Source organism: Brassica oleracea, chromosome C9, assembly GCF_000695525.1.
Source record: "Brassica oleracea var. oleracea cultivar TO1000 chromosome C9, BOL, whole genome shotgun sequence".
NCBI lineage: Eukaryota > Viridiplantae > Streptophyta > Magnoliopsida > Brassicales > Brassicaceae > Brassica > Brassica oleracea.
In genome coordinates, this window is record NC_027756.1 from 39,179,311 (window position 1) to 39,190,763 (window position 11,453).

The 11,453-nt window shown below is 33.8% G+C and overlaps 1 protein-coding gene across 2 annotated transcripts; it reads right to left on the minus strand.

Annotated features, from left to right (window-relative positions):
• Positions 1–887: 887 nt before the first annotated feature.
• Positions 888–5,595, minus strand: LOC106318344. 2 transcript variants are annotated; one of them, XM_013756276.1, is made up of 4 exons: positions 5,485–5,595; positions 4,493–4,706; positions 2,952–3,969; positions 888–2,871 (listed from the first exon to the last, which is right to left on the minus strand). In XM_013756276.1, exons 2-4 carry the CDS (start codon positions 4,618–4,620, stop codon positions 1,156–1,158), a joined length of 2,862 nt encoding a protein of 953 aa, XP_013611730.1. In that variant the 5' UTR covers positions 4,621–4,706; positions 5,485–5,595; the 3' UTR covers positions 888–1,155. The 2 variants fall into 2 exon arrangements, with proteins under 2 accessions (XP_013611730.1, XP_013611731.1); XM_013756277.1 differs by having other exon boundaries at positions 888–2,868; positions 5,485–5,593.
• Positions 5,596–11,453: the final 5,858 nt, after the last annotated feature.

Sequence of the window (11,453 nt, forward strand, 5' to 3'; positions counted from 1 at the left end):
ACCGGCTCTCCACCTGTCACAAACCTAGTTAACATTTAAATAACACTATTTACGGTTTTAAGGGAATTAGTTTAAAAATCGATAGTTTGTGTATGTTATTCAAAAAATAGAGTTGTTCATGTGCTTTTTGGCATAGTTTAAAAGTTCGTGTGTGAAAAACCAGGAAAAACAGTTCATAGGGGAATAAGTCATTTTTCCATTGTTCATGTGGTTTTTGACATGATTTAAAAGTTTATGTGTGAAAAAGCCGGGAACAACTAGTTTATAGGGGAATAAGTCATTCCCTGTGTTGTTCAATGGCTGTGAAAAAGTCACTCCCTCTATTCCCGAAATTAAGATTTTCTAAAGTGTTTACGCTTATCAAAAATTCAAAAAATGTTTATAATTTAATTTTTCTTTTATTTTATTATACACTTTCCAATAACTTTTCACCAATGAAATTTAATCAATTAAAATATTTTCATTTAATGTTTCTTAAAAGTATAAAAACGTACCTTAGCCATATAAAAAATCTATCTTTGTGGAACAAGTAAAAAATCTAAAACATCTTACTTTCGGGAACGGACCCATATATGCCGGTCACTGATTTCAACAACATTTTCCTAGAATTTTTTTTTGTCAAAATGCAAAGTAATAAGTAAGGATTTAAACATATTTTGATTATTGTTCAGAAGTTTTTAAACTGATTCTAAATTAGTTTACAGTATGATTTTAGCTATTTTTACATCCAGTATGATTTTAGTTAAATTAAACAAATATGATGCAAGATTCAAAATAAAAAAGTTACTCTAACAGTTGAGGTTTTGAAAAACTTTGGTGCCAACTGAAAATTTCCGAAGTTTATGGGAAGAATCAAGTGTTCTACCACAATGGCCAAGTCTTAAAGATAAAGTAAAAGTTTGTTTTTAAACTTTCTGGAGCCTTTAGACAACTTTGGTAGCAACTGAAAGCGTAAAGTTACTTATCTCTACATAGTGTTATTTTCAAGTCTTAGCTTCTTTTTTTTTACTACACAACAACAGTCTCTGCAGAAAGAGATAAAGCATGGAAGCCGTAGAACATTTACCTTGAAACCCAATGCACCCATGTTCGATGATCGGTATTCAAAGAGAACCCACTTCTCAATTTCTTCTTAAACTTCATAAAGATCGTTGACTAGCTTTGAGAAAAGTACCTCACATGATCAAAACTGTTTCTGAATGCTGAAGCTTGTGTTTCTAGTTGATGTGTTGGCTCCAAACTGTTCCTTAAATAGAGACCTGTGTTTAAGTATAAGCCAGCTCCAGCAGATAGAGGAGGAGGATCAAGAAACTGTGGGGTTGGTTTTAAGCTAGCCAGAGATTCTTCTCCTTGGTTCATGACCATCAAGTCTTTTCCCATTAACCGCAAAACCGAGTTTGAAGGACTAGGAGGCACCACAACAGCGCCATTGACATTCCCCTTGTTTGAGAATTTACTATGAAGATCAAACTCTTGCTGGATCATGTATGGTGGTGACTGCTCAAACGAAAGATTTGGATCCAAACACGTGGGCGGTTTGGTTAAGTTCATGGCCATTGAAGAAGAAGAAACTGCGGCTCTTCGCTGCAGTAGATGATATGGTTGGTGATTCAAAGTAACGCTCTCGGAGATTCTCTCTTTTCTTTGGCAACAACAAGGCTCACCATCATTGTTTCTAAAGCTCGGAGGTGTTATTGCCTTGTCAACAGTCATCTTCTCAGGATGAGATGGAACGGGAAAGCTCACTGGGGTTGTGGAGTAGGGAGAAGGAACGTCCATGGAGAATAGCTCTGCTGGAAAACTCAATCTACCAGCTGCAAAGTTGGAAAAAGCAGAAACAGGTGATTCAGATGAGTGTCTGTCAGGCTGATCCATGGAAGACTGGAGCTGGCTTGTGATAACCGACGAGTTTCCAAGATGCTCGTCATAACTCATACCCCGGGGACTCGGTATAAATGATCCAGGAGGTCCTGGAATGGGAATGGTATCAACCTCTACGTATAAGCTTCCCTTTCCCACCTCAGAATCAAACCTCACATCATCGTCCTCCTCGTAAACCATATTCTCAACTCCTTCAGAGTTATACAAATAAGCTCTCTCGCTAGGTATGGTTTCATTAGATGGTGGAGTCTCTGACTGGTAGAACTCATCTGTTTTGTCCTCTTCACTACTTTCTTCGTCATCATCATCATCATCTTCATATTCATATTCATTGTAACCACTAAATGTTAAGGGATTTGATCTGCGTACGACCTCATTTCTTTCTCCATTATCACCGGAAACATAATCATCATCTGATAGTTCACGTTCTTGTGTCATTTCAGATTCCCATCTCCCAGTTTCTTCTTCTTCTTCATCTGACAAATCCAACCGAGCTCTCTTTAGTTCCACAGGCAGAGATAATCGTCTCCAGCCATTTGCTACAAATGGTGGCAACAGCTTTCTCAGACTAGTTGCACGAGGAGACGCATCTGTAACCTCTCTGACATTCTTTCCCGGTGGATACTTATCTTCTTGAATCGAACTAAGGCTCTTCTTCAACCTGACAGTGTTTAGATGAGCTCCTGCAAGTGATGTCTCCTGCTTCTCACTCATCCGAACTCTTTGAGCCCTTTTACTCCCAAACATAGTCTTATTCCAAGACGAACCAGTGGCAGACAAATCAGTACCTCTCAAGACAACATGATCACCTCCTGACCATGAATCATCATCATCATCATCATCAGATGGCTGATCCCGCAATGCATATAACTTATTTTCTTTCTCATTTAGCTTCTTTGAACTCGAACCACGTTCTGCTAACATCCGCTGATTAAAGATTCTACGATGACCGGTGCTGCTACCTTTTACAGAAACCCCTCTTTGAACCTGCTGTACAAAAGCAGTGTACTGTTATTTCATGAAACCTTTGCAAAAACCAACAATGAATTTATGCAAAAATAAAACGTTACCTCTGACTCTTTGATTTTGTGACTGTTGTTTAGTTTAAGATACTTATGATGTTTTTTTCCCGGACGTCTCTTCCTTGAGCTTTTACTATTTTCTTTACTACCTTGGCTTGCACTTTTATTTTCATCACTACCATCCTCGTGCTGCTTTGTCAATGGAGTAGTAGTAGAAGAAGTCTTCTTCTCGCTGAACTCTGTTAAAATCCGCAGCTTTTGTCCCTTGGCATCAACATAAATAGGACCAACACCGACAGGAGCAACTTTCCGCTTCTTGGACACTTCAGACTTATCAGCAACAACCCTATTCGTGTAGCTCGAGATCACAGCCCAATTTGTTCCATTTCTTTTATCAAGATCTTCTAATGTGCATTCTTTAGCAGTAGCGTAGATATCAACCATTGTTTTCACTTTCATCAGTGGCTTACCTCTAGGCTTGCTTGGGTTACTAGTAACCAAAGGCACCGCTGAATCAACAGATAGAGGCTGGTTAACTCTAGGCTTGTTCGGCTTGCTAATAACCGGTGAGTCTACGGATATACACTGATCGATGTGAGCATTCAAAGTAGTGTTGGAAGCTGATGAGAAGGTTTTGCAAATAGGACATGTTTTTGAAGCCATGATTGATTCGATCCCAACACAACTGGTGGCTTCTTTGGATTTCACCATTCCTCCTCCACACGTTTTACTCTTGTGGTGATTATTACTTGTAGCAGCTACTAGTACTATCCCTTCCTTAGACTTGGAAACACTTGTGCTCCTGAACAAACCATTCCTGACGATCTTAGACTGGCTACAATCTCCTTGTCTAGTCTTTACTATTGTCTGATTTAGCCCAAGTTTAGCCAAATGTCTTCCTCGTTGGACATGGGATACAATCTGCTTCCCTGACGATGAACTAGCCGTGATCTGAAACGGTGGCAAAGGATCAGTCACTCCATGAGTTGAAAGAAGTTGGAGACTTTTGGGAGAAAAGGGCCAGTTGTTGTTGATGTTGTTCTTCCGGTTATTATATGCGTAATCTCTGCAAACCATCAAACATATATAGATGAAACAAAGTTAGTTACTTTCAAAACACCCTATAAGATAATAGTGTTTTAACATTAAACAGACAAGATAAAGCATATGTAAGGACGTTTAGAGAGAAGCAAAACCCCAATCTAAGCTTTGAAAGCTCTAAACTTTGGATCTAGCCAAGAGGATGAGCTTTAGCTTATGATCATTTGAGACTGACCCATTAATTAATCAGTACAAGGGTCAAGGAATAAGGACGAAAGCTCTAAACTTTGGATCTAGCCAAGAGGATAAGCTCTAGCTCGTGGTCACTTTGACTCACTGACCCATAGATCAGTACAATGAAGAAGGAAGAAAGGTCAAAACTTTGGATCTAGCCAAAAGAATGAGCTTTAGCTTATTGATCAATTGAGACTGACCCATCATGAAATCAAAAGACTTTTTTCTTTTTCTTTTCTTTGGGGGGGGGGGGGGACAAAACCATATTGGCGAAGAAACCCAGAAGAAAAAAAGGTTAAGTTTTTTTAATTTACCTGATGGAGAAACTCTGGGGATGGGACTGAGCTAATTCATGGGAAGAGGTAGAGGTGAGATGTACGAAACTGGAAGAAGGAGAAGGAAGTGGGTGGTCATGTGGTGTGTTCTCAGTGGATAAGAACATTTGACTCTCTTCCACTGTTACTATCTGCCTCTTCGCTTCCCAAAAGCTTCAGCATAACACCACTTCTTCTTTATCAACATCTACTCCTGTTAACAACACATCATGTAAAGATTAATCTATGTTCTTGAGATTTGTGATTCTAAGAAACCGTAATTAAGAGGAAAAGTGAATCATTATTTCATGTGAAAAAAATAAATCAATATTTGGTGGTATAAAGATTTTAAAAGTTTTGATGAGGTGAAATCACAAAGAAACAATTATTCGCACGCAAAAAGACAGTGATTTTTCTTTTGTCTTAAGAAAAAGTTTCAGTTTCCAATCTGATTTGAAAGCTTATTGTATGTAAATGGATCTTAGGAAGAACAAGAAAAAATGTAATAAGATATCATCCATAAGATGAACTCATCTAGTAATTTAAGCAAGAAAATAACATGAGTTATTAACTATGTAAATTCAAAGAAAATTCTAGACATGGAGTAAGATTCTTGATCTGCTAAACAAAAAAAAAAGATGTGACTACAAATGGATTTGAAGGAGAATAAGTAAATCTGGAAGGTAAAAAAAAAGAGAGATCCATATAAGATGAGATTTACACACACAGACACGGAGAAGAAGGAAGAATCTGAAGAACTTGAAACCGGAATCCAAACCTTAACTATTTGGAAGTTATAATTAGAAAATGACTTTTAAAAATAGATCTTTCACTCATAAACCTATGCGCGCACACACAAACCGATCTAAAAGATTTCAAGATTTGGGATCTTCAAATTGGTTTAAAGATTAGAAGATCAAAGGAAAGGAAGAAGTAGAATAAAGCAGATTGAAAATCTTTAGAGCAAGAAGCAGAACAAGAATGAAACTTACAAACATTAGATGGGTTTTCTTGGCAGAAGAAGAAGAAAAAATGGTTTCTTAGAGAGAGAAAGAGAGCATTGAAGAAAGAGAGCATTGAGATGGAGAGAGAGAGAAGAACCAAGGCACTAAAATGATCTTTTCGGTGTAATATAAGTCCACATACCGTATTGCGCATTATAACAAAATGTAAAATAAAAAGCAAAACAAATGGGTGCAAGAGGAGAAAAAATGAAAGTGTCCACACTAACTTCAATTATTATCGCACTCCACCATCCTTTATTTTATTTTATTTTTTTTCTGTTGTATAGATTTGGTTGGTGTAGCTAAATTTCAAGCTTTTTAAATTGCTACGTTCTCTTATTCCAAGAAATGTAATTTTGTTTTAGATATTAGGTTTTTGGCTTTTACATGTTATGTTTATTCACCAAAGGAGTTCTTCTATAAATATTACTATAATCACATAAAATTATAACCTCACATAGTCACATCGTTATTCGCAAAACTGTAACTAAGAACTGAGACGCAGGAAAACTAAAATAAAGATACATGCAACAAAAATCTGAAATCGAGATCCATAAAAGAAAGAATTTGCTTAATAACCAACTTTGGAATCAAATCAAGTAAATGTAGTTGATTTTGAGATAATGTAATAACTAACATTTATTCCAATTATTATTCCGTTCTATTTTTTTTTCATGTAATCATTCAGTAATTTGTGTTGTTAGAAATAATGTGACTAAAATAATATATGGTGACACATGATGTCAAACGAAATGAAGTGTGGCCAATATTTACTGCGCCACTATTGACAACGAAAGTACCAAAATCATACACATCACTTACATAATTACATCATACATATTCACCATGTACAGTAAATGTGTGAATAAAATTAGAACACTTTTGCAATAAATGGTATATTTCATTACTTCTCAGACACGAGTATTCTATTCCATATAACAAAATAGTATAAAAGATCAACTCTATTCCTACCCTCATGATTATTGGGGGTTCTTAGGATGGAGTTCTTAGCGGAATATAAGAACCCCACCGTAAGAATCCCTCAATAATCATACTCTTATCTCAATCCCATCCACTTCAAGCCCCTAAATATTAAACCCTAAACACTAGATCCTAAATCCAAATACAAACCATTAATCCAAATAAAGAATGTATTTCACATCACTGAAATAGTATATGGCTCTAACTCAACACACAATTCCTAAATGCTAAACCCAGACCCAAATTTTGAATACTAAACTCTAAACTGTTATCACTAAACCCAAACCTCAACCTCCACTTTTCAAATACTAAACTCTACATCCTAATCACTAAACCTTAAACACAAGTTTAAATCCTAAACTCAAATAGAATGGAACAAAATACATAGTATAATACATATTGGTGAACAAAATATAACACTCTTTATTAGTCATCAAATGGAATGATACATGATAGGGTCACTAAACCCAAACTTTAACCCCCACCTTCCAAATACTAAACTCTAAACCCAAATAAAATACATAGTATAATACATATTGGTGAACAAAATAATATATTTTTTTATTAATCGTCAAATGGAACGATACATGATAAAAATGTATAGTAACAAACTATTTCACATTACATAACATGAATAGAACATTCATAACACATATTATTTTACATTTCTATTTCATACACATGAAATAGAATAGAACACAATGTTATAAAAATTGTTCATCTTCTCCGATCAATTCTAAGTTATTCACAGCGACAAAGATAAGTGTAACTGGTGATATCCGTGGGGATAGTACATGTAACTGCCTAGTAAACCGAAGATATTTGGATGATTAAAGGAAGAGTTGACGAACCTCGTGCTGGCGCCATTTACGTTATCGGACTCCATAGATTTCAGATGCGTGAAGCTTCATGTCAATAGCCAAGCGAGCTGTTGCAGATAGACATCTCCTAGGCAAAGCTACTCCAAAGATGGTCTTGGTGATTACACAGTGGATCAATAATGGGGAATAAACCACTCATGTTTTACAATCTATGTGATCCTCCAAAAGCCATGATATATGTGTGTTAGGTAAGTATTATTAATTTAGTTTTTTTTGTTTACAGGTTTGACCGATTGTGTAAGAAGGCAGATTAGTATTATTTTATAAAAGATGCATGGTGTATTGATGTATTAGAGTATTTAGATATTGAATGAATTATAATTTTTTTGATGGTTATACGGTGAAATTTTCCTAAAAAAACTAGCTAAGTTGTGGGATTATGAATTTGGAAAAACTTTAGTTTCATCTAATAATATTATATCCTTTTCACAAAATATCATCTTTAAAAAATCCTTATTAATTTTTTTAAAAAATTATTTTTTACTTTTAATTAATATATTATTTTGTTTACTTTTTACTAATTAATTAACTAAATATTAAAATTAACATATATTAAAAATTAAAATAACGCTTAATATAAAATAGAATAAGTATTTTATTGGATCTAAAATTTTAGATAGCTTATATATTTCACAGGTTACCAAATGTATTATTATCTAAACTATCACTCAGAATAATAAAAAATCACACAATCCAGCCGATAATTTATTTATCCAAAAAAGTTACGATAAATCAAGTTCAAATGAATTTTACGGAGGATCACATAGATTGAGGGCCGTTGTTCCTCCATTGTCTTTAAATTACTAGGGGCATTGTCTCTGCGCGCTTGCGCGGAGTTGTGGACAGAGTTCTTGTTTCATCTTAATATTTGTTAGAGTTATTGTGGCTGTGAATTTTTGCGTTTTGGGTTGATCATTGTTTTTCAAATTTTTTTATTGTTATAGGGTTAGAGTTGTGATGATGAACTGTGTATGCACTGTTCTCCATTCACGAATGACTAAATTGTGTTAGTAATGTGATTGATATAGTTCGTGGTGTTGCTTGTTGTGTCACTGAGACTTATTGTTTGTTTGTCTTTTTAATTTGTTACTTGTACCGTTGAGATTACATAAATTATATTAAAGTTGTTGAGAATACCTTTTGTTTCTGGATATTTTTTCTCCAGTTTAGTTGTGTAAGTTGTGTGTATTAAGTAATAATTTTTTTTGTTCTTATTATGTTAGTTATATGTTTTTTTTATTTTTAAACTTGTTGCTCTTACCGAACCTTTAAAACAAATACATGAAGACTTGTAGAAATAACTATAAAATGAGTGACAATTAGTATTTGGGTCTTAATGGGTTTTAAACGAATATATGTATTTCTCATAAGAAGACAATAGCATTGGTCTGTTGACATTGAGCATGTAAGCTATTTTCATAAGACAAGAAGAGTGAGCATGTGGAGATGTTGTTGCCGTCTTTGTGTCTGTTGGGATTGTCTCTTGTATCTCCTGGTGTGGCTGTGTTTGTTTCTATTTTATTGATGGGTAATATGTAAACAAAAATCATTGTTAGTTGTATTTATCAGAGTTTGTAACTTACTCTGCTTTTTTTTGTTTAGCTAATTTCACTGATCTTGGTTGTCGTCGTCATCTTCTTCGTAAGCATCTGCCAAAGTAAGTTTGTAAATTGTTAAATAGCTGGCCGTGTATTTTGTATTTGTTTAGCTGGCTCAATGTATGTGTCGTTGAGTTTTAGTTGAGTTGATTGGTTTGATATATTTGTTTTGAAGTTTATTTTTAAGATTAAACAAAAAAAGAGGTGATCATTAATGATTCGTCTTTTTTGGGATTCTAGTTTTCGGTGTTTTGATTGTTCGAGTTATTGTGGTTTCTTTTAAGCTGTAAAATAAAGATTTGTGTAAAATTAGATTGACAATTAAGGGAGATAAATAGACGAACACAAATCTTGGGTAGGAAATATTTTTGATTATTGATGTTAGCACAATATAGACAGTAATATAAAAGGAATAATGTGTTGATTGTTTCTTACGGATCAATGAGGAGACGGATAACGACTCGAGTTGTTTCTTTGGTGAGGTCAGAGCCCTGGACATAACGGATTTGCCCAATCACATCTATGAGTTTAAATATCAGTTATGATATCGAAACATAATATAAACTCAGATGCAATATGATAATATACATGAGAGTTCTAGGTTTGTGTTTGCAATCACTTGGAGATTGTTGAACAGTCTAATCTTGACTGGATATTGATCTCAGGAGCACCCGTGATAACTTCATCAATAATGGTTAATGAGATGAAACAAATGGGGAATAAATGATCAGTTATCTTGTACATGCTTGAGCACCTAGCAACCTCAAAACGATTGACTTTCACAATGAAATATGCTTTTAAAGATGGCATGTAATGATTAGCACGTCCGACGGGAGTAAACTCATGAATCACAAAATTTGCAAATAATATTATTCAACAAAGAATCAGGGAATCAATTAAATCAATTATGTTAAATAAGAGTGATAGATCAAAGATTAACTTACCTTTTCATCAAGAAAGAGAACCGTGATTCCCACAAACTCCCTGTCTATTTTCAAGTTCAGGGAATCCCAGAAGCGGAGGAAGCCAGAGACTATGCTCTGACTACTACGACCAAGACGGAGAGACTCGAAGGTTGAGTGACAGACGCCGGTTTGAGGAACTGGAGAGGCAGAGAGAAACGTTTTCTAGAAAATGGTTAAAGCTAAGAGGAATCAATGATTTTTGTGGAGATGCAGATTGGATTCATCAAAGATGAGAATTATATATATAGGGTTTACAGAGGGGCTACAAATCAGGAACATTTATGGTCAAGTGATTTAAGATGTGGACACAAAGAGTTCTCCGGTGGAAAAATAGATTATAAACCAACTCTGTAACTCAGACTTGTTTGAGACAATGATGAAAAGAACCCAAACTCATCTTAAACGACAACAGTTTACAATATGGAAAAACTATAATTGTTGCAAACTTGAACTTTTTTCATATAACATGATGAATCCCATTTAAAAATGAAACTCATAATATACTTGTAGGCCCGATCCTCAGAGGAAGCCGAAGAATCAAGGGCTTCCGACCTTCATAAATATATATTAGGTTTGGCCATCAATGTACAAAGTATCATTTAGCTTAGAGGTATAAATGTTAGAGTTTATATCTTAATAACCTGGGTTCGAGTCATGGACTTGACACTTTTTTCACATTTTTTAAAAGTGGGATCCACAAAGCGCTGACATGACGCACTGAAAAGTGAGAAAAACTCAACTATTATAATATAGATTACTATTTTTTACTTTTTAACCTGAAACGAAATTATGTGTTCACCCGTCGATGAAATCTTATTTAGAAAAAGCACGCTCACTCGCGCTCAAGATATTTTTCATCATCTGTGCGCGACCACGCGCGGCTACATATTGCATTAATAAATGTTTAAGAACATTTTCATAATCAGAAAAAAACTAAAGAGTACTAAGAGAATAATTTTTAGAAAAAAAATTAAATTTAATATTTACATTATCTGTGTAATTTATTCATCTATGTATAAAACACAATGGTATTAACACCCATTTTATTTTTAACACTTTCCTTTTTCATTTTTAATATTCCACGTTATCTTTTATTTCTTCTATCTAATTCATTTAACATCCATTTCATTTCTAATCTCTACAATGGTTTGTTTAAAAAAAATTCAACGTCCACTTTATTTTAATCTCTACAATGGTTTGGTTAAAAAAATTCAACACACTACCCCAATATTTTAATTCATATATTTATCATTTAAAATATAATAATTACAATTAATAATTTGATTGTAATTAACTTTAAAACTAAAATAACATAACTTTAATAACTTTTTTTATTTATATATGTATCTTTTTAAAAAAAATAATACTAAAATTAGTATTATTTAAAACAATTAAAATAGTTGATTATAATGAAAAAATACATTTTTTGTATCCAAATAAAATAAGAGTAGTCTATATTTATAAATAATAAAAAATCATAAATTTTGATATAATTTTATTTATTTTTTAATAATTCTATTATAGAATAAATG

Excerpts from the sequence above, each read along its gene's own strand:
- LOC106318344 (XM_013756276.1), bottom strand. The coding sequence starts at position 4,620 with ATGTTCTTATCCACTGAGAACACACCACATGACCACCCACTTCCTTCT. Across the intron at positions 3,970-4,492 it reads CCCCAGAGTTTCTCCATCAG|AGATTACGCATATAATAACC; the intron begins GTAAATTAAAAA and ends GATGGTTTGCAG. Across the intron at positions 2,872-2,951 it reads ACAAAATCAAAGAGTCAGAG|CAGGTTCAAAGAGGGGTTTC; the intron begins GTAACGTTTTAT and ends GCTTTTGTACAG.